The sequence below is a fragment of the Elgaria multicarinata genome, chromosome 7, assembly GCF_023053635.1.
Source record: "Elgaria multicarinata webbii isolate HBS135686 ecotype San Diego chromosome 7, rElgMul1.1.pri, whole genome shotgun sequence".
Lineage (NCBI taxonomy): Eukaryota > Metazoa > Chordata > Lepidosauria > Squamata > Anguidae > Elgaria > Elgaria multicarinata.
Genome location: NC_086177.1, coordinates 28,639,729 through 28,663,723, shown reverse-complemented (window position 1 = coordinate 28,663,723; position 23,995 = coordinate 28,639,729). Strand labels below are relative to the sequence as shown.

General features: G+C 41.7%; 1 protein-coding gene across 3 annotated transcripts in view; it reads right to left on the bottom strand.

Annotated features, from left to right (window-relative positions):
- The window catches only part of LOC134401396 (serpin B11-like), a 48,031-nt gene that overhangs the window by 8,347 nt on the left and 15,689 nt on the right, over positions 1-23,995 (bottom strand). Inside the window, exons 1-3 of one of the 3 annotated variants that reach the window (XM_063130291.1) lie at positions 3,848-3,903; positions 1,078-1,262; positions 182-232 (exon numbers count right to left, since the gene is read on the bottom strand). The exons of the other annotated variants lie outside the window; for them this stretch is intronic. Coding sequence (XP_062986361.1) covers positions 182-232; positions 1,078-1,245 — 219 coding nt within the window. The 5' untranslated portion in view covers positions 1,246-1,262; positions 3,848-3,903. Of the gene's footprint in view, positions 1-181; positions 233-1,077; positions 1,263-3,847; positions 3,904-23,995 lie in introns of those variants that run through there. 3 annotated transcript variants of the gene reach the window in all.

The window sequence follows — 23,995 nt, the reverse complement described above, 5'->3', positions numbered from 1 at the left end:
CACAGATTCTTCTTCACTGTGCTACACCAAGCTGGGTGAGTTACAAGATAATTGAACCTCACTATTGGAAATTATTATGGCTTGGGAATATCTAACATTTTGGAAGGGTAATTTGACAAGGCCTTTATGCTCCCTCCCCAATTGAATAAATGATGTGGGATAAGTTGGATCGTCTTCTTACAGGCAAGTCTTTAGGGCCTCCATATCCAGTGATCTCATTGAAGTGAAGGACCTGCAATACAAAAGATGGAATGAGAGACCTGTGTAATTGGGACGTCCCCTTTCATCTTAACTCAATACTGCTAAAGCTATTCATTTTTACTGAGACTTTTAATGAATGCCACAGAACACAACATTTTAAACCACATCATATCACTACTCTGTTTTGCTGAACTTTGGGATTAGGGCCATTCTCCTGCAATTCCCAAGACACTTTTCTCTGCTTGTACAGCATATGCCATTGATATACCTCAAAGTCTTGTCTTTCAGTTTTGCATATTAATGGCAGCAGTGATGCCAATCAGGGCAGCTGGGAAAAGCATCTGCCTCCCCGTAAAACAGGCCCATCCACCCTATCCCAGTGAATTAGTGCAGGATTGCTACAATTGGGGTGAGGTTAAAGCCTTTCCCCAATCTTATGTGCATGGGTGAGGGTGTGTGAATACACAAATGTACGTCTCCCTTGGTCCCGGCCAACAGATGTTGCCCACACAGCCAAAATGGCTTTGCACTCCTGTTCTAAGGAAACTGAATTCTGGGTAAGAGGTGGAAACTCTGAAAACTCTCTCTGCGCAGAGGTGGAGTGCAGGCACATCCTGGAATTTTTATTGGAAAGGCGATCCAGGAAGAGGAGGTCCTTCCAAGGAGAGATTCCACAATATTCAGGGGCAATAGCTCAGATGCTCGCATGAAAAGCTATCAATTGAATATATTTCCTGGTAATTTCACACTGCTGGGAGAATGTGTGTCCCTTAAAACACTTTTCATAAAACCTATCTTGGCTGGTTAATAATATGACCCATACAACAATACGATTAGGATAATAGGACATAAGCCCCATTGTGGCTGGTTTCCTACCTTCTCCAACTGCTGAGCAGTGTTACCTGCGGCTCCATATAAGACCATGGCCAAAGCTGCCGCGACACTTAGTGGGGAGATGAAGAGGTTTTCCCTATGATCCTCTTTCATGATTTTTTTAATTAAATCCAAACCAAATTCATTGATTGCATCAATGAGGGTAGTCATGATGGAACTGATGATACCTGAGACAAAAAATGACAGAATCATTCCTCTGTTACCCTGCTCAGTCTTTTAAAATAAAGACAAATGAGGAAAGTTGGACGGTATTGTGTGCCTTTAATATCAGGTCAAGGATTGGGAGGTATTTGTGTTATTTCCTAATAACCTGTCAGACTTCTGTCAGGGAGGCTGTAGCTGCACTTCAAAACCTGTATTTAGCATTGGCTTAGAACAGATGGTAACCAAGGTCCCTCCCAATTCTATAATCCTAAGCGCTTTATATGATATTGGGGACAGGGACAGCACAGTGGTCCCTCTGCCCCTGTCTTCACACAGAGCTTCTGGGCATGGGGAAAAGCAGAAAAGAGCTACAGGCTGTTTAGGGTCAAGCAATAAAACTCATCCGAACAAATAAAAAAACCAATGGATTACTTCCCTACATCTGGGTTGCTGCAAGGACTGTCATCCCTTTTGAATCAAATCCTTACAAGTTCATCCAGTCAATGAAGCAATATTCACATTTAAATGTGGGTTATCTTCTCTTGCTTTGAGTTGGCTGTGCTCAGAACCAAGAGATATAACCCATTAGTATATACGGAAGAGGCACACCTCAGTGGTAGAGCCCCTGCATTGCATGAGGAAGGCACCAGGTTCAATCCCTGCCGGCTAGGAAAGAATACTGCCTGAAACCCTGGAAAGCCACTGCCAGTCAGTGTCAACAATACTGGGTTAGACATATGAAGGAGTCCTGAAAGGAGAGGAGATTTAATTTCGCCAGGTGCCCCCCATCCTTCCGCTCCCCCTGAATGTGTTTCCCCTCCTAAGGCTAAAAGCAACATATGTGTGTGTGTGTGTGTGTGTGATTTTTGTTGGAATCATAACTGGGGAGGGAAAGGTTACATCACCCCACCTTGCACATTGCAGTTCTGATTAAAACTGGCATCTTCTATGCCTATTACTAAGTTTAAAAAGTAATTCCTGAAAACAGTATATTCTAGTGACTTATTTAGCGTCACATGGAATTTCCCCCTGAGCTTGAAGGCATATGCCCCAATCCACACCGAAGCACATTTCAATGTGCACAGTTGTTGCAGATGCAGAATTCCAATCAGTTTGCATGATCCTGCTGGAAATATTAGCAAGAGAAATTGTTCACAGTGTGACTTTTGAAATGGGTTTTAAGTTGTGGTTTCCATCTTTCAATATGTCACAAAAGGCTCTTGTTTCATATGCGGACGGCAGTTACAAATGCATTGCCTTGCGCAAGAAAAGCACTGGCAGGCTCAAATTTTAATGTCTTTACACACAGTCTTCTGTAGGAAATGACTAGTAGCCAACCTGTGCACGGGACGAAGGAGGGGGTGGTTATGCCCTCCTCATGTACATCATGAGACTTTACATGATGGCTCCTCAGAAGTATCTATAGATTTTAGCAATTCAGTGTTTCGATTGTTATAAAAGGTTACAGCCAGATCTACACCAATCAGGATATAAAACTATGAAAGCGGTTTGAAAACAGTTGTCAGTGCACATTTATATCATTACAAAGCAGTAGTGTAGATCCTGCCTAAATCAGCCTGTGCTATGTATTTGTGTCAAAGAAATAAATCCATTTATCTGTTTCTTAAGTATGACTTTTTTGTCCTGTATTGATAAAACTGCCATAGATTTATAAGCTATAAGTCCATTTTATATACACTGAATCCTGAGTGAATGCAAGAAAAAAGTTTTAAACTTTTGCTGAGAATCTTGTTCACCACCACTGAAACCTGACTGGATGCCCGTCATCCTGTGTCTTTCTCAGGTAAAAGGACTGCAGGAAAAGGAAGGCATCCATAGATGTGAAGTTTAAGTGCCATCAACAGAACGCTCTTCAAGTGCAAGACCCATTCATTTCAGCTGGGGCTTTTCGCATGATACACCTACATTGTAGAATATTCTGTCTATTATGCCAATCTTCATTATAAACACAATTGTTCTATAGTATTTGTAAAAGGCCCTATTTTCTGGAAACACAATGTCCTACTTTACAAGTTGGTCAAACAATTTGGCCAGGATACGCAGCCACCACTTGATGTTACATTTGAATACTTCTGCTCTCGCCCTCCCACGATCAACAATGCAACAAATGAAAACAGCAGTGTTAGAAGGGCGTTGTAATAAAATCCCGTATGCCTCGGGACTTTGCCCTTGCCATAGTGGCAAAGTGGAGGATCTGCCTTACTATTTGTTCTGCTGCCCTATCTATTCTCAAATTCATTCTAAATATTTAGATTGGTTTTTTTGAGAAAAAGTCCAGCTGGTCTGATTCAAAAAGAATACACTTTCTGTTTACATGCGACAACAAGACTGTCATATTGGCATTGGCCAACTTCGCTCTGGCAGCTCAAATGTGTAGAGCAAAATTTCTGACCTTATATGTATGATTTGTTTTCGTATTGTTTTTATTGTACTTGTTGTAACCATGGGTTGGAACAATAAAGCTTTGTTACTGCTACTACTACTACTGCTTTACAAGTTGCTAAACCAAATGGAAAACATTAAAAAAGAAAAGAAAAAAGAAACCTTCCCCATTTATTCAAGAGAGCAACACTTATATGAAACATACCTTTTCTCCTGTGAAAGCGATTCTAACACTGCTTGACAAGTATTTCTGATATGGTGCCGTCCTACTGAGTCACTGATATTTAAAGCTGTAAATATGCATACAGTTTAGTGTGTTGCACACATTTGCAACTCCGGAAGTTCCTGGAGTTTGTTTTCACGATTGTGATGATGCTAAGGAATTTGTGCAAGAGCAAGTCAAGCCACTTCCAGTTATTGCAGACACCTACAACCGCTGACAGACACATGTTGTAAGTTGTGATTAAAAATGAAGCAGACCTTCCTCCCAGTTTCTGGAAAGGGCTGCTTTATGGGGACTTCTAGGCACATCCCAGAAGAAGCATCGCTAATGAACATGGCAGTGGTGGCACCAGGAAAAACAACAACACATCGAGGATGACCTGGAGGGAGCAAAGTGCGGGGCAGGAGGCACTGCAAGCTTTGTCCCACAAGTTAGATTTCTCAAAGAGAAATAGTGGTACGTTTCACATGAATGCCCTCATCCTAAATATGAGTTCTCCAAAGTCAGTCTTCCTGCTTTTCAAAGTTAATGGAGATTTTAGACCTCTTTATTTAGATGTTCTTTACTGTATTATTTATCATGGTTCTTTTTAGCCTGTTTTAGTGTGGATCGCAGGGAGACACAGAGACCTGATCACTGCAGCCCATTGTGGCTTATTAGCGAGTTGTGTCGAACAGGGTTGCCGGGTTGCCAATCCAAGCCCTCACTGCTGTGACTTTCCATTATATGTGACTCCAGCAAGGAGGGGTTATTAGGGTGGATGACAAGCGACCTAGAACCCATGGGCTTTCAGGGTATTTATTTATTTATTACATTTAGTAATAAATGTAACCCCATAGCCGAAGCTCTCTAGGCAGTTTGCAAGGTTTAAAAATAGTGAATATTAAAAACAAATATAAAAATTTAAAACCATAAAAAGCATTAAAACAGATAATATCCATTTAAAACAACTATTCTGGAGTCAGTTTAAAACTCAGCATATGTTGTTAACTGCCTGGGAGAAGAGAAAAGTTTTGACCTGGTGCCGAAAAGAAAACAATGTTGGGAGAATGTGTGTCCCTTAAAACACTTTTCATTAACACCAGTGTGGCTGGTTAATAATATGTACTATGAGAAAAAGGGGCTAGTAGCTCAGGTGCTAAGAAATGTCAAAAGAAATGTCATTATTTTTATCAGAAATATAAAAATTCAAAAATGTTCAAAACAACTTTCAATCAAACTTGTACAACTCTCATCGTTTTGGATCCGGAGATCCTTCGTCAGGAGCTGTACAACGAAATAAATTACTTTTTGACGTAATTATAAATTTAAAATCTTCTAGATATTTTTTACAAAACTGCAGTAGTGTTCATTCTGTCTGCATCAACAGTCAAACCGGGGGCACATATTTCAGTGCTGCCTGCTGCAGCTACATTTGTTCAGCCAGTTTGATGCAAAGAAGGAAGAGTGGTTTAATCTCCCTGATCCTCACCAATAAGGCAGTCTTGCTGACTGGTATCATCCTCAGATGATGTGGTGAATCCTGATTTATCCTTAATACTAGCCAGACCAAAGGCGGTTGAGAATAATAATACAGATAACCCCCACCAAATCAGAACCTCAAGAAAGTGTATACTCTGCCACAGTGCTAAGAGGGGGCAAGTGGCATGATATTGTTGTCTGTTTCAGCATACCTTGCTGAAATTTTAGGTCTTGAGGGCCATAGCTAGACCTAAGGTTTATCCCTGGATCGTCCAGGGGTCAAACCTGTTCATCTAGGTGACACACAGGGGATCCAGTGCTCAGGCAGGGGCGAACCCTGGATGATCCCAGGAGAAACCTTAGGTCTAGCTGTGGCCTGGGAGTTTGTTACATTAGGGAAAGGCAGTTATACAGAACCAGGAGGCACCAGGTGTTTGGACCCAGGATCAGATATCCAAAGACATTGCTTCGAGATTTTGCGGAATCGCAAGCCTACTTGCACACAGTGGAAGCTTCCCAGAATTCTGCTTGCACGATGGCTGTGATTATGGTAACACAACCACTTGCAGGTAGTAGATCACCATTTTCATTTGGGTCACATAACCAGCTTTAGAACAGCGAACAACATTACCATGGATTGGGATATCTGTCTGGTCATGAACCCATACGTGTTTCGCTGGGTTGGACAGAGGGCCGTCTGGGTAACAGCTTGGATTGACCGATACACAAATTTATAATGGTTGGGCAGTTGCGGCATGCATCCTGAGCACTTCTACTCACCTTAATTTTGATGCACCCATTAGCTTCCTCCCTCAGGCTTCACTCATTCATCAGGGTGACAAAGATTCAGTTTGCTTAAAGGAAATCCCTCATATTGCAAGCCTTGCCAACTGTCATATAACTTGGCAATGTCAGCCTAGAGTCTCAGCTGTCTGGCCCCATTTATTTTCATGCTTAATTTGAAGGTCGTCAGCAAACTCCGGGCCCTGGTAGAGGGCCCAGAGAAAAGTTAATAGTTTAACTTTTATGGAGTGACTAGAACATAGTGATTTATTTACCTGGAACAAGGTTTTCTCAGTTTTAGAATCCAGTCCAAGCATCATCTCTATGATAATGCAGAAATCTTTGGGGCCTTCAACCTACAGGTTCTAGCAGTATTATTCACTAGTGGTAAGCTAATTACAGGGCTGATACAATTAACCACTACAGCTGACCACACAGTGTTAATCTCTCATTTTAAGGTTTAAACCACATTTATTGTACTCACAGGGTCAAACTCCACATTCTGTTAGATGTTGATGATATTGTTTGTTTTTATCATTTTAGACTTGGGGCGGTCACATCTAGGATTAGGATAACATATTTTAGATGGAGTTTCCGCCTCCTTGATGCAATTGGCTGGCATTCAAGGGTGTGTGGTCTTAGTGTTTGGTGTGCATCATGGTGGCCTGATTGCACAGCCGCCAGGAGTTTTCTAAGGGCATTATGCTTTGGCATCTAAACTTTGCAAGGATGCAGAGGGGCCTCCTTCATTTGGAGTTTCTCTTAGTTGCAGCTTTAACTACACAGAAACCAGTCCTCTGATTTTGTTGGGTATTTTGCTGCGACAATTGTAACAGTTCAGGCAAGGATGATGACATTTTTTCTTGCAGGATAGCATCTGGTTGTTATATAAAAGACTGGCTTTATTTAACGTGGCAATGCCGGGTTGCAACAGCCTGTACAAGGGTTTGTGTGCCTCCCTCCACAGGTAAGGGCATATCCAGAGACCAGCCAGGAGCAAGAGGGGAAATTGTGAGCTGAAGCCACCAGCACCAGGCCCCCTGACTTTAAATAAGCAGGCAACCATGCCTCCAGGGGGCAGATATTAATGCAGTATTGGCCTATTCCCATAGACCTTTTGTTGTCTTTCAGTGTGGGTCTCACAAATGTGGCTGTCGCTAGCAAGGTGCCGCTCTGGCCTCTTGGACCAAGTTTTGGGGGTGGTAGTGCCAGAAAATACCATCTCATAAAAGAGAATTTTCTCGCAATTTACCTGCAAGATGGCAGCCTGGGTCTTATGTGGGAGCAGTAGTACATGAAGATGCAGCCACACAACAGAGGCTTTTGCCTGAATGATCCCGGGTGGGTGGGACAGCCTGGGCATTGTTTAAGAACAGGGAGGTGTCTGTTGGGGCGCAGTCTCAAGTGAAGCTTTTCCACCTACGTAATCCCTGGTAAACTCTGGAATTTTGTCCTGGGACATGGGTTTACATAATATTTCAGGTGAACTCAAAATTATGGCATGGTTGGACAGGGACCCTAATTTCCCCACAAATTGATTTCAGGCTGCCAACCCTCCCCCACTCCTCATGTGGAGTCCCTTGCTATGTGGCCTGCAAGTTGCAACTATCTGGGAGTTACAGAATTTTGCTGTTTCCAAGAGACTCACCAGGAGGGGATCTACACTAGTCAAGTTAGAACATGTCTTACCGTTTTTAAGTGTGCATTTGGTAGTATTTCGCCACATGACATTCAGTTTGAGACGTTTTATTGTTGTCTGTTTTCCGGTTTTTATGTTGAACTTCTCTGAAATAAGTCATTCTATTTGGTATGATGTGGCCGATTTCATCGTATTAAATGGGTTTCCTATAGTTCTTAATTAGCCAATCGCATTCCTAGGGGCATGTTTATTATTTATTTATTAATTTAGAATATTTATATACCGCTCCTCATTGAAAAATTTCAGAGCGGTGTACAAGGTAAAATGAAAATAAAAACAGAATAAAACAGTTAAAACAAAAATTTAAAAAGAAGCAAAAACAGAAATCCAAGGCTGCATGTTAAAGAAAGGCTTCTTGGAATAAAGATGTTTTCAGGAGGCGCCGAAAGGAGTACAAGGTTGGCACCTGCCTGACCTCCAGAGGCAGGGAATTCCACAGGAGGGGCGCCACCACGCTGAAGGCTCTTCCCCTGGTGGATTCCAATCGGAGGATGGATCTAGGTGGAACCACCAGAAGCAGGCCCTCGGATGACCTCAGTGACCGGGCAGGTTGGTAAGGGAGAAGGCGCTCTCTCAGGTATCCTGGTCCCAAGTTGTTTAGGGCTTTGTACACAAGTACAAGAACCTTAAACCTCGCCCGGTAGCGAATAGGCAGCCAGTGCAGTTCCCTCAGCAGAGGAGTTACATGCTGGAAAGGGGCAGCTCCAGACAACAGCCGAGCTGCAGCATTCTGCACTAGCTCCAGCTTCCGGAGCAGCTTCAAGGGCAGCCCCACATAGAGCACATTGCAGTAATCCAATCTTGAGGTTACCAATGCCTGTATAACCGTGGTCAAGCTATCCCTGTCCAGGAGAGTTGGCGAACCAACCAAAGATGGTAAAAGGCACTGTAAAAGCCATGGCAGCTACTTGAGCCTCCAATGACAGAAATGGGTCTAAGAGTACCCCCAAACTACGAACCTGTTCTTTCAGAGGCAGTGCAACCCCATCCAGAACAGGCAATGAGCCTGTCTCCCGGACTCGGGAACCACTCACTCACAGGGCTTCCGTCTTGCCAAGATTCAGTCTCAGTTTATTGGCCCTCATCCAGCCCATTACTGAGTCTAGGCACTGGTCCAGGACCTGCACAGCCTCACCTGATTCAGTTGTCACAGGGAGATAGAGCTGCGTGTCATCAGCATATTGATGGCATTTAGCTCCAAATCCCCTAATGACTGCTCCCAACGGCTGTTTATGTAATTTCCATGCCCAAAGTTGGAGTCGTGTTTTTTTTTAAGCCTCTTTTTTGCAGACATTTTTTTTAGTTTCAGTTTCGAGAGGCTGCTTCCTGGTTTGTTTGCCAGTGGAGAGAAGAGGAAGTGGGAGGGGAAATTGGCAGATGGGGAAAAAGAACAAATGGATTTCTTTTCTTAGTGTGGCCAAAAGGAATGCATTCCCATGGAAAGAGAAAAGAAGGTAAACGTTTTAAAAACTGCTACGTTTTAAATTGTTCAAAAACAAAACGTTCAATGTCTGTAAAAACAACGTTTCATGTAGTAGTGTAGATCCCCTCCAGCATTGGCCTGGGATGGTGAGTAGGTGGTCTGGCTGGATTCCCAGAGTGAGCAGTGAAGGTGGCATTTCCCACTTGGGTGGTGGCCCTGAACTATAAGGTGATCCTGCCAACTCCCAGTCAGGGGAGGATGGCATGGACCACTTTCATATACTTGTAGAAGGTTCCATTGATTACCCATTTCCTACAATTTCACCATCCATCTGACTCATTTAAAAAAAAATGTACTGGCACACGTACAACAGGTGCCATTTAAATGCATCATGATGTCAGAAGTTTTGTCCAAGAGAGATGCTTTCTGGATATACGTATAAGTTACATACATTGCCCCCAAGTGGTCTCAATGACAAATTAGATCTATCACTTTTTCTGTAAACATTCTATGAAGTATTTGTTTCCTCTCCACTCCTTAAATTTATGGTATAAATTGCTACCTCATATATATATATATATATATATATATATATATATATATATTGCGATATTGTAATCAAAGGTACACTTTTTAAGGCAATTCATTAATACCCTATTGCAGATTTTCAACGCGTTGTTCTACTGTGTTAAACGTTTATATCTGTCAGCCAATTCTATGCCCTCACATATTGGACCTTGTTAAGACAGTTACAGCTGTATTGAACCTCTGTTAGAACAGCCCCACTAGTTAGTCAGCTACACTAACACAGCTGCCTTCATTATATAAAGCTTATCTCCCAGCGTCTTTCACACTTGAACTATACCCTTCCTTCCACACATTGGACATTGAATAGGATAGCATAAGCGGGTCTTTGAAGTTTTACAGGCAAGTAAGCTATATATTGTTTATTGGTATATGTTCATAACTTTATTTTAACTAAACCTAGCCTATACCTATTCTCACCATTTAAATATTGTAGAAGGTGAGAAGTACTCCCTGCAAAGTAATTGCTGAGGCACAATCCAAAGTACTCCTGACTCTGAAAGTTAACACCCTGATTTACCTCATTAATTAAAAAAAAATCTGTAATTTGAGCAGAAGCATTTATCCCCTTCACTCTTTATTTTATAGTTTATTCTCCTACATCAGTTTGGAATGAAATTGATACAGAGTGTGGCCTGGAACATAATTAGTTTCACTGATGAAGTATTGAAATACACAATACAATTTGGAGTTGTTGTCTATTACTTATAGAGCACTATCTGTAAACTCCTAATTAATTGCAGTGTTGTAATCAGTTTTCTTTCTTCTGTGTCCATACTGCTCATTATTTTGTTTATACAGAATATAAGATAGAATCAGATGTGTTCAGACTCTTCATTAATTTATATATCTTTTATATTGTGTAACCCATAGGGCACATTTACTTAGTAATAAAGTGTGTACAGCATTTCCCTTTCATTGCACAACATTCCAGCTCTATTCAGTTACTCAGAGGCCCTCTTCCATTTGTTTGCTTTAACCAGTGTGAGGGCTCTGCCTTTGCTCTTTTTTTTTTTGGAACTAAATGATCAGCATGGATGGCAAAATCCATGTGTGGCAGGGCCTTTACTGTTGTGGCACGCCACTTTTGGAATTTTCTCCTCCCAGTAGGTGCCCCAGCTTCTAAAAATGTTTCTGTATATTCAGGCATTTGCTGAATAGAATACCTAGCATTACTGTCATTTTATATTAAGTGTTTTTATGCATTTTGTACACCCCCTGTGATAGGATAATGAAGGCTCTTAAATGTGGATTATCTTCTCTTGCTTTGAGCTGGCTGTACTCAGAACCAAGAAGTATACTGTAACCCTTTGATTTTATGAGGAAGAAGCGTAACTCAGTGGTAGGGAACTTGCTTTGCATGCAGAAGGTCCCAGGTTCAATCCCTGCCAACTCCAGGTTGGGCTATGAAAGAATCTTGACTGAAAACATGGAGAGCCACTGCTAGTCATTGTTGACAATATTGGGTTAGATGGACTGGTGGTTTGATTCAATTTGAGGCAGATCCTATGTTCCCAACTCAAAGCACAGCTCCTTGTAAAACTGATGTCGCAGGTGAAAGAAATGGTCTTGCTCTGCTGCTCTATGGAAAAAACTACCATCTTCAAGAATGGGTAACTCTGGACTTTCAGTGTCACATTAGATTTCCACTCAATCTAAATATAATCAGCATCCTTCAATGAAGATACTGGAACTACTGTGAATCTAGAAATGTTGATAGTTTGAAACTTGTTTTGGCCTGTGGTGTCAGGATCTGTGCCGGTGCTGAGTATTCGCAGGACCCAGGTCTACGGTCAGGGGCTGTTCTGCTTCAGAGTGCTCGCAGGACTCAGACCCCTTGCCAGCAGCACTCCAGGGTGGGCTAATGTGGATCAGCTGGGAGCAGCTAGGGTAAGGGCTATGTAAGACCAGCATTTCTGCTCCAGCCTTTGCCACAGCAACATGGTCTTCTGGATCTGCTGTAGCCTGCTCCTGGTACTTCCTGGCCCCTGCCTTGCCTGGATCTTTGCTGTGACTATGTCCCTTGACTCTGGCCCTGTTGGAACCTTGCTGCTTTTGGATCCTGGACCCTGCTTATCGTTAGACCATGTCTCCTGCCTCTGGCCCCACTCAGACTTAGGTTTGCTTTTGGACTCTGACTCCTGCCTGTCCCTGGACTTTGCCTTAGCCTCTGGCCCTGCTTGGAGTGTGAGCCCTGAACCTTACTTCCTCCAGGAGTGTTGCTTTTGCCCTGCCATATCTTGTTTGTGTTATTAAAAGTAAGACCTTTCCAGATTACCTTGCAGGTGTGGAGCTCTGTTACACCTAGCTCTCCCAGGTCCTGGCAGCCTAGCCTTAGATTCCTGCCACCCATGCCTCTGATCATTACATGTGGTTTCCATCTCTTCATCTGTCATAACAGATGTATGCAAAATCCAGGATATTGTTTGTAAGGTGAGGATGTGCAACTTCATTAGCCAAACAAATTAGCTAACCTCCAAAACAGAAATTATGCAGCTTATTCAGACAGTTACTCTAGTTCCCTGTTTGAGGACAGCACAGGAAGTGGTGTGTAACATGAGGGCATGTACATATGCAACCTTGTCTTGCACAAGAACGTGTAAGCTGCCTAATCTCCATATAGAAATCCCTTGTTTATTAAGAACTGCTTCCAATGCATCTCTTATGCATTGTGAAGAACTATGGTTCTGTCAAGCAAATGCTCATGGATGGCAGTCTGATTATTTCAGGACTCTGATGACAATCCATGCAGGATGCAATGCATTTTCTGCATTGACACAAGCGTTTCCAGTTGCATATTCCTTACAGTGTGGGAAAAGGAGATATACCGATAAAACACATGGACATAGGAGCCATGATGAACAATGTAAATGCACTACTAAGAAACACACACACACTTGCTTTCAGCGCTGATATTTTAATATTTTAAACACTGTATACCATGCAATGCCCTCACAACATGCCTTGCTAAGCCAAGGCTTGTTTAGTTAACTTTAGCTTCTAATTCTATCAAAACCAGGAAACTAAGATTACCAGCTTCAGAACAGCCAGCATCTTAAAGTATAGTTTAAGGTCCTGACTTATACAGCTTGAAAATGTAGTGCAGGAATCTATGGTGAATTAGAGACTTCCTGGCTAATGGAGGTGCATCACGAAAAGAAGAGTGAAGGGGTTATATGCAATGGCCAAAAGCTCATTCATCTCTTGTCTTTGTAAGCCAAAATATGATTGTCAAAATGCAGCCATTTGGAGAAGGGACCTTGCAGTTGTGCAATTTCTGCAGGGATACAGGTGATAGACCCATTCTTGCTGGCTTAATCATAGCAGGCAGTCTGATCAATGAAACATACTCACGGTTTCCTGTTATCTCTATGCTGAGTTGGTTGAACAAATTTTGTAAATGAGGGTTAAAAGGGCAACATAATTGCATGCCCATATGTTTTTGTTGTTCTTGAAGCACAAATCCACTGATTCGTGCATCCAATTCTCTCCCCAGTATTGGCCATCTATCTATCACTATTCCCTGCTAATCTATATAGTGGACTAGCTGGAACTAAATAATCAGCATTGGTGGCAAAATCCAGAGTGGCAGGGCCTTTATTGTTTTTGTGCATTTTGTACGTCCCCCAGTGATTGGATAATGAAGGCCAATATATACATAATTTAAATAAATAAATCAAATTATAATTCACTGTTTTGGTGGGTGGGAGAGAGTGTTACTAAAATGCCAAATGAACATCAGAAATACGCAAAATCTACTTAGCCTTCTATTGCAAGGGAGAGCAGTCTAGTACAGCAGATTCACGTTGCAGTGCTCTTCTGATCCCAAGTGAACTGACTAGAGGTGCCTTTGATGCCAATCGGGATAGGCGTCCACATCTGCGGCTGCTTGTAACTAACCACGGCGAGCCATGCACAACTAGAGCTGTGTCAGGGCTCATATTTATGTTTGCACACTCATAGAAGATTAATATACATCCTAAAGGTAATACCGCTAAGGAGCTCTCCATGGTTTTGTTTTCAAGGCATGAGGTTCTGCCTGATGGCCAAATTACATAGGATACTAAATTAGAAACTGAGCTGTTTGTTTCATTTGAATTAAGAGTAGGCTGGAGGGATGTTGAAGGAGAGGAAATTAAACTTCGCCAGGTGCTCCCCCTGCACCAATGGATTTTCCCTCTTAAAACTAAAAGCAGTGTGTGTGTATGTGCATGCATGCATGTGCTTTTTGTTGTAATCATCACTGGGGAGGGGAGGGTTAAATCACCCCATCCTGCACAGTTCTGATTAAAACTGGAGTCTTCCATGCCTATTGTTGTTGTTTATTCGTTCAGTCGTTTCCGACTCTTCGTGACTTCATGGACCAGCCCACGCCAGAGCTTTCTGTCGGCTGTCGCCACCCCTAGCTCCCCCAAGGTCAAGTCTGTCACCTCCAGAATATCATCCATCCATCTTGCCCTTGGTCGGCCCCTCTTCCTTTTGCCTTCCACTTTCGCTAGCATCAGCCTCTTCTCCAGGGTATCCCGTCTTCTCATTATGTGGCCCAAGTACTTCAGTTTTGCCTTTAATACCATTCCCTCAAGTGAGCAGTCTGGCTTTATTTCCTGGAGTATGGACTGGTTTGATCTTCTTGCAGTCCAAGGCACTCTCAGAATTTTCCTCCAGCACCACAGTTCAAAAGCATCTCTCTTCCTTCGCTCAGCTTTCCTTATGGTCCAGCTCTCGCAGCCATAGGTTACTACGGGGAATACCATTGCTTTAACTATGCGGACCTTTGTTGTCAGTGTGGTGTCTCTGCTCTTAACTATTTTATCAAGATTTGTCATTGCTCTCCTCCCAAGAAGTAAACGTCTTCTGATTTCCTGGCTGCAGTCAGCGTCTGCAGTAATCTTTGCGCCCAGAAATACAAAGTCTGTCACTGCCTCCACGTTTTCTCCCTCTATTTGCCAGTTATCAATCAAGCTAGTTGCCATAATCTTGGTTTTTTTGAGGTTTAACTGCAACCCGGCTTTTGCACTTTCTTCTTTCACCTTTGTCATAAGGCTCCTCAGCTCCTCCTCGCTTTCAGCCATCAAAGTGGTGTCATCTGCATATCTGAGATTGTTAATGTTTCTTCCTGCAATTTTAACTCCAGCCTTGGATTCGTCAAGCCCAGCACGTCGCATGATGTGTTCTGCATACAAGTTGAATAGATAAGGTGAGAGTATACAACCCTGCCATACTCCTTTCCCAATCTTAAACCAGTCCATTGTTCCGCGGTCTGTTCTTACCGTTGCTACTTGTTCGTTATACAGATTCCTCAGGAGGCAGACCAGATGACTTGGTATCCCCATACCACCAAGAACTTGCCACAGTTTGTTATGATCCACACAGTCAAAGGCTTTAGAGTAGTCAATAAAACAGAAATAGATGTTTTTCTGGAACTCCCTGGCTTTCTCCATTATCCAGCGGATATTGGCAATTTGGTCTCTAGTTCCTCTGCCTTTTCTAAACCCAGCTTGAACATCTGGCAATTCTCGCTCCATGAATTGCTGGAGTCTACCTTGCAGGATCTTGAGCATTACCTTGCTGGCATGTGAAATAAGTGCCACTGTCCGATAGTTTGAACATTCTTTAGTGTTTCCCTTTTTTGGTATGGGGATATAAGTTGATTTTTTCCAGTCCGATGGCCATTCTTGTGTTTTCCAAATTTGCTGGCATATGGCATGCATCACCTTGACAGCATCATCTTGCAATATTTTAAACAGTTCAGCTGGGATACCATCGTCTCCTGCTGCCTTGTTATTGGCAATGCTTCTTAAGGCCCATTCAACCTCACTCTTCAGGATGTCTGGCTCTAACTCACTGACCACACCGTCTGAGCTATCCCCGATATTATTATCCTTCCTATACAGATCTTCCGTATATTCTTGCCACCTTTTCTTGATCTCTTCTGTTTCTGTTAGGTCCTTGCCATCTTTGTTTTTGATCATACCCATTTTTGCCTGGAATTTACCACCGATGTTTCTAATTTTCTGGAAGAGGTCTCTTGTCCTTCCTATTCTATTGTCTTCTTCCACTTCCGCACATTGCTTGTTTAAAAATAATTCCTTATCTCTTCTGGCTAACCACTGGAATTTTGCATTTAATTGCGCATATCTCCCCCTATCACTGTTGCCTTTTGCTTTCCTTCTTTCTTGGGCTACTTCCAGTGTCTCAGCAGACAGCCATCTTGCCTTCTTGGTTTTCTTTTTCTTTGGGATGTTTTTTGTTGCCACCTCTTGGACAATGTTGCGAACTTCTGTCCATAGTTCTTCCGGGACCCTATCTACTAAATCTAGTCCCTTAAATCTGTTCTTCACTTCCACTGCATATTCATTAGGAATATTAGTGAGCTCATATCTAACTGATCTGTAGGTCTTCCCTATTCTCTTTAGTTTGATTCTTAATTGTGCAATAAGAAGTTCGTGGTCTGAACTACAGTCAGCTCCAGGTCTTGTTTTTACTGTCTGTATAGATGTCCGCCACCTTTGGCTGCAAAGGATGTAGTCAATCTGATTTCGGTGTCGGCCATCTGGTGAAGTCCATGTATAAAGCCGTCTTTTTGGTTGTTGGAAGAGAGTGTTTGTTATGCACAGTGAGTTGTCCTGGCAGAATTTTATCAGCCTATGTCCCGCTTCATTTTGTTCTCCTAGACCATGCTTACCTGTAATTCCAGATGTCATTTGACTGCCCACCTTAGCGTTCCAGTCTCCTGTAACGAAAATAACATCTCTTTTTGGTGTATTATCCAGTAGGTGCTGCAGATCCTCATAGAACTGATCTACTTCTGCTTCTTCAGCATCTGTGGTTGGGGCATATATTTGGATCACTGTGATGTTAAATGGCTTACCCTGAATTCGAATTGAGATCATTCTATCGTTTTTTGGATTGTATCCAAGCACTGCTTTAGCCACTTTATTGTTAATTATGAAGGCTACTCCATTTCTTCTGTGATCCTCTTGTCCACAGTAGTAGATCTGGTGCTGATCTGATGTGAAGTGGCCCATTCCGGTCCATTTCAGTTCACTGACACCCAATATATCTATATTTAATTTTGACATCTCGCCAATAACCACGTCCAATTTGCCCTGGCTCATAGATCTTACATTCCAGGTTCCTATGGTGTGTTGACCTTTAGAACATCGGATTCGTCGTTCACCACCAGCACCATCGGCCGCTAGCCGTCCTTTCGGCTTTGAGCTAGCTGCGTCATCACGTCTGGGGCTAGTTGAACTTATCCTCTGTTCCTCCCCAGTAGCATTTTGACCATCTTCCAACCTGGGGGTCCTATCTTCCAATGGTATACCGACATATCTCTGGTTGTACTGATCCATTTAGTTTTCATGGCAAGAATACTGGGGTGGGTTGCCATTACCTTCCCCAGGGATCGTATTTAGTCTGACCTCTCTACCATGACCTTCCCGTCTTGGGTGTCCCTTCACGGTTTAGCTCATGGCATCCTTGAGGTGCTCAAGCTCCAGCACCACGACAAGGTAACAATCTCCTTTGCTGGAGTCCATGCCTATTACTAAGTTTAAAAAGCAATTCCTGAAAATAATAGATTCTGGTGACTTAGCATTACTCATAATTTGAAGGCACATGCTCCCATCCATGCTGAAGCACATTTTAATGTGCACAGTTGATGTGGAATTCCAATCAGTTTGCACTATCCTACTGGAAATATTAGCAATAGAACATGTTGACAGTGTGACTTTTGAAATGGGTTTTAAGTTGTGGTTTCCATCATTTCATATGTCACAAGAATCTCTTGTTTCATGTGTGGACAGCAGATACAGATGCATTGCTTTGGTAGGCTCAACTTTTCTCCATGGAAACAGGGTTCAAGGTTCTGTCAGAAGTAATAGTTTTGTAGGGTAGACATGGGGTTCTCAGCTATCAAGGCTCAATCCAGCTGGGATAATAGTATAGTCAAATTCCTATCTGGAGTGTTTTTCTTTTATAGCAGAGCATTCAAAAATGTGACACCCTCTCTTCCCCGTTCCATTATGAAATTGAATAATCTGTGCTACCGATGCAGGGCTCTGCCAGTGTATTCAGTTGCATGTGTAGACCAGGACAGAATTAATACATTAGGGTGCAATCCTATGCATGTTTAGACAGAAAAAAAGTCCTACACCTCTCACCATTACCATCTTGTCAGAAATAGTGTGACCATATGAAAAAGAGGACAGGGCTGCTATACTAGAAATTCCCTCTGTACTAGAGTGGCCAGATACAAAAGAGGGCAGGGCTCCTGCAGCTTTAACTGTTGTGACGAAGAGGGAATTTCACCAGGTGCTGCATGCATACAAATGACACCTGCTGAAATTCCTTTTTCTGTGCAACTGTTAAAGATACAGGATCCCTGTCCTCCTTTTCATATGGTCACTATACAGGATGCCCCTCAGCCTGTATCGTCCTGAGGTAAAAGGACTGTAGGAAAAGGAAGACACCCAGCAGAACAATGCTAAATATCACACAACTGTACAATAATCAGGATGACAAGCAAAACACTGAGATAAAAGAACTGATAATTTATAAGATTTCAAAAGAAACATGCAACATCATATCACTATGACGTCAGTGTGCATGTATACATAACAGAACGAAGTTACAAAAACCAGGTTCATGAATTGGCAATAAATTTATGAGCGAGATAACATCTAGAGTACACCAGGTGAAGATACACGAGAGAGGTCTTGCTACACAGGCTCAAAGCGGATTCCATTCTGGCTTCTGCAATGTAGTCTGGAATTCTGGCACAGCTGAATGAAATATGTCTGTATTCCAGCAACATGCACAAAATTAGAGAAGGCAGTAGTTGATGTGAATAATAGCAACCTACGAGTGCAAAATATTGTGCAATAATATACAATATTCTAAATACTAAACAATATTAATAAAGGGGGCGATAGAAAATCTCAATATATTTTTTGTTTTTTAAACAAAGAAGTTTATGAGAAGTTTATGTCAAATTAAAAAAAAACATTATTGAGAGTTTCTATCGCTCCCTTTGTTAATATTGTTTAGTATTTGGAATATTGTATATTACAGTAGTTGTATGACTTTGGCACTCGCTGGTTGTTTGTATTCCAGCAATACATTTCTAACTAGAATCAAAGGCTTCAGCAAATCTCTTTTTCAAATGTGGAAGACGGTTATATTTTAAAATTACTTATTATTAATTTTGCGAGCTGTTGATCATCAGACAAAGTCTCTATCATGATGGAAAATCCAATGCTCTATGGTGAGATCAAGTGACAACCCTTAATTGATGTCTGTCATTGTTTCATAACTAACAGAAGAGGACCTGTGAGTAAATTAGCCAACTGAATAGAGCTGAAACATTGTGTAAATTCTGTACACGTTTCATTACTTAATAAATGTGCCCTCTATGTTACACAATATAAAAGATATACAAAATAATGAGCAGTATGAACAGAGTTGATCCTACCTTATATTCTGAATAAACAAAATAAAAGACAGTATGAACTAAATGGGCATATGATAAACCCAATTGTTGTAGAAAGAAAACTGATTACAACACTGCTATTAATTTTGATAAGTTTGATATAGATGACAACTCCGGATTGTGTTGTGTGTTTCAATACTTCATCAGTGAAACTAATTATATTCCAGGCCATGCTGTGTATCACTCTCGCTCCACATTGATGTAGGAGAATAAACTATAAAATAAAGAGCGGAGGGAGATAAATGCTTCTGCACAAATTACAATTTTTTAAAAAATTAATGAGGTAAATGATGGTGTTACCTTCCTGAGTCAGGAATTTTTTGGATTGTCTCACCATGCCTCAGCAATTACTTTGCAGGGAGTACTTCTCACCTTCTACAATATTTAAATGATGAGAATAGGTATAGGCTATGTTTAGTCAAAATAAAGTTATGAACATATACCAATAAACAATAAATAGCTTACTTGCCTGTAAAACTTCAAAGACCTCCTTATGCTATCCTATTCAGTGTCTAACATCTGGAGGAATGATATGGCTCGAGCATGAAAAATGCCAATAGATAAAGAGCTCCATCACACCAGCGATTTAGTGCACTCTCACCATGCCTGGTGTGCAGATTTGCAGCATGGTACTCACATGACGCCATGCTGACACCCTGCCTCTTCCCCAGCCTTTCCTAGAACACCTAAAGTCTGGATTATTTCCCTAATGTGCCCTTAAGCCTCCATGTAGTGCTGTACTCATGTTTTCCTTTGTTGGGGGCATGTGCTGTGATGGGAGACTTGATGTTGGCTTGAATGGATTGCATCAGGTCCTGGCAGGGAAAAGTAATCTCTCCCAGCAGCCGGCTCCAAGCCTCAATATAAAACCCAAACCCTCCATCCCAGGTTCGAAAGCATTTTTTAAAAACACACAAAGTCTGAATTTCTGCAGAGACAGGATTGTACTCCCTCGGTGCCCCCAGAGAGCCAGACCAAAGGGCCGTCCCATTTTTGCTCGGCAGAAAGGTGGTCTGGTAGAAGCACTCATATGACAGGACCTGTTTGTATATGTCTTCTGAAAGTGGGGAGGAGCAACCAGTGAACTGGAGGGAGAAAGGGAAGGGGCAGGATGGGGTGGAGTGGAAGAGCAAACAATCCAAAGAGCAGCGTATTCAGGTGAAAGGGACCATAAACTTGACACACTTATGCATTGGAGGTAAAAAAAAAAAAAGCGGAGGGAAAGCAGGGGGAAAATGACGTGTGATGGAGCTCAAAAGTTTATATATAATGAAAGCAGCTGTGTTAGAGGTGCCAACTAATTAGTAGAAAAGGTGATAGATCTAATTTGTCATTGGGAACAATGTATTTAATTTATTTATTATTTAACTTATGTATCCAGACAGAACTTCTGACATGATGCATTTAAATGCTGGTTCTGTGAGGGGGGAAATGCACCAAATAGCGTGGGTGCAAAAGAGACAAGCTCTGGTGCTAAGAGAATTCGTATATAAATTTTTTTATATATCCAAAGGTGCTCAACGTTTTAGACTGGGAATCCTTCGTCAGGAGCTGGAAAAAGATAATGAACTGCCAAGAAGCTACTGTAGTGCAAGGTTTTACAGATTGCGGTCAGCAGTTTCTAATACTGTAGATTTCAGCATTCTGTGCTGGAGCTGCATTTGTAAATTTTAAAGAGCCATGTTGGCAAGTCAAGGTCCTGAAAACTACAGTATTAGAAACTGCAGACCACAATCTGTAAAACTTTGCACTACAGTAGCTTCTTGGCAGTTAATTATCTTTTTTCCAGCTCCTGACGAAGGACTCCCAGTCTGAAACTTTGAGCACCTTTGGATACAAATTAAAATATATGTATAAGAATTCTCTTAGCACCAGAGCTTGTCTCTTTTGCGCCCATGTATTTCCATGGCATGTGTTGTATGTGTTCCATTACACACACAAAATTATGAGACAGCTGGATGGTGAAATTGTAGGAAATGGGTAGTCAATGGAGCTTCCATGTTTAGGGTGCGAATTCTACTCTTGTGTTCAGAAATTCTTATCCTGAGTGGTCTTGAGGTTTAACCCACATATCATTTTGGACATGGGCACTTAATGATATAAATGATATTTTGTGTGCCACAATTAGTGAACGATCTTAATTGATATTTCTTGTCGACAGGATTATAACATTCCTTGATTTGAAAGGATTGTGGACAACAAGTACAATGATCACATTTGTGATGGCCAGTGATTTGTAGAGTAGAAAAATTGCTTTGAAGAACATCCGTATGGACCAATTTATCGCCCAGGGTTGGAGTCCTGCGTAACCCCACCATGGGGAGACTGTTGCAGCCTGGTATGCAAATCACTGGCCATCACAACTGTAGTCCTTGTACTTGTTGTCCACAATCCCTTCAAAGCAAGGAATTATAATCCTGTCGACAACAAGAAATGCCAATTAAGATCATTTACTAATTGTGGCACACAAAATGTGATTTATATCATAAAGTGTCTGTGTCTAAAATGATATGTGGATCAAACCTTCAGACCACTCAGGATAAGAATTTCTGAACACAAGAGTAGAATACGCACCCTAAACATGGGGCATGTCTACCCCAGGCCTGTTTTCTGCAGTTGTCCCTGTGCATCCAAATGACAGGGATCCCGGGGGCAGGCAGGGATGACCCCCTGCATTTTCCTGGGATAACTGGTTGCCCTGTTATCCCAAGACCATTCTGAGAACCGCAGCTCATGTACTGCATGCTCCCAGGGCCTGAAATGGGAACGGAGTCATGCGTGGTGGCTCCATGCTGCTGGGGGTGGAGGCACAGCAAATTTGCCATTCCAGGGATGGCGGGGAGGGTTTGGGCATGGGTTTGGGTATTTTTAAACTTTTGTTTTTCACTTTACATGTACAGCTCATCTTTAAAGAAAAAAAAAAGGCAGCCACAACATCCATCTTTCCTTCCGGGATGTTGTGCAGCCATCAAGATACTGGGGGAGGATCATGGAAGCAGGTAAGTCTGTGATCCTCCCCCCTCCCTCTACACTCTTAAGGTGTAGACATGCCCATGGAAACTCCATTGACTACACATTTCCTACAATTTCACTATCCATGTGACTCATTTTTTAAAAAAGTACCGGAACACATACAACAGATGCCATTCAAACACATCATGCTCTCAGAAGTTTTGTCCAAGACGGATGCTTTCTGGATATATAAATTAAATAAATAGTCTCCAAGTCATCTCAATGACAAATTAGATCTATCACCTTTTCTGTAAACACTCTATAAAGAATTTGTTTCCTTTCGATTCTTTAAATTTATGGTATAAATTCCATATATATATATATATATATATATATATATATATATATATATATGTGTGTGTGTGTGTGTGTGTGTGTGTGTGTGTGTGTGTTGTGATTTTGTTGTTAACAAGTACACTTAGGCAAGTAATTAATACCCTGTTGTAAATTTTCAATGCGTCGTTCTACCGTGTTAATTGTTTAAGTCTATCAGCCAATTCTATGCCCTCACATATTGGATCTTGTTAATATGGTTACAGCTTTATTGAACCTCCGTAAGAACTGCCCTGCTATTTAGTCAGCTACACTATCTGTAAACTTAAAACAATTAATTGCAGTGTTGTAATCAGTTTTCTTTCTACAACAATTGGGTTTATCATATGCCCATTTAGACAGAAATTGTGTTCATACTGCTCATTATTTTGTATATCTTTTATGTTATGAAACTTATAGGGCACATTTATAAGTAAGAAAGTATGTACAGCATTCAGCTTTCATTGCACAATGTTCCAGCTCTATTCAGTAGGCTAATTTATTCACACATCCTCTTCTGTTTGTTTGCTTTAACCAGTCGTGAAGGCTCCTCTTTTGTTTCAGAACTAGCAGCAGTGACTAGCAGGCACAGGTATCTGTTTTGGAAGCTTACAGTCTGAGGTCAGAGAAACCGTAATTATCTCATGAAGAAACTTCCCTTTAAATAGGGCATTCCCCCAATTAAAAAAGAAAAACAAAACTCATGTGTGATCAAATTTCAAGGAATCCACATTTTAAATATTTCAAACATTGTGTATTGGCTTTTCCCCTTTGCAACCATGCAGGAAAGGTGATAAAAAGAATGTTCCAGAAGATGCAACACAATAGGCCTGTTCAGAAGACGCCTTAAACTGTGCTCATTAAGGCTTTTGGTCAAGCAGTAGGGTTTAAGGTGTCTTGTGTGAGGCGTTTTGCTCACTCACTAACCACAGTCAGACTGCCTGCTGCAGGGTTAGTGGCTCTAACTGTGGCTTAAAGTGTTGTGTGCAGAGAACCACAGTTTCTCTAACCACAGAGCCTGAGGTGTCATCTGAACAGGCCCTGTATGTGCACGCACAATGTCATTATATACTTTTAGGCACTACATGGCACTGGACTAGTTCTAGCTAGGTACAAGCAGGAGTTCTTGTTGCTATTCTGTTTTTGTTTGAGAAATACAATAACATTCTTTTTGAGTTTCCTGACCATTGAGCTCTTTAAGGGCCAAACTAAATGTCCCTTTGTTCCTCTAAGGGCCAAAAACGTTCCTAAATCTCCCTCAATCTAAATGTTTCAACTTTTATTTATGCTCCTGCAAGTATGTGTTCCCCCAATTTGAACTGGGACTGTGGCATTTCAGAAGAGGAGGCTTTAACACATCCT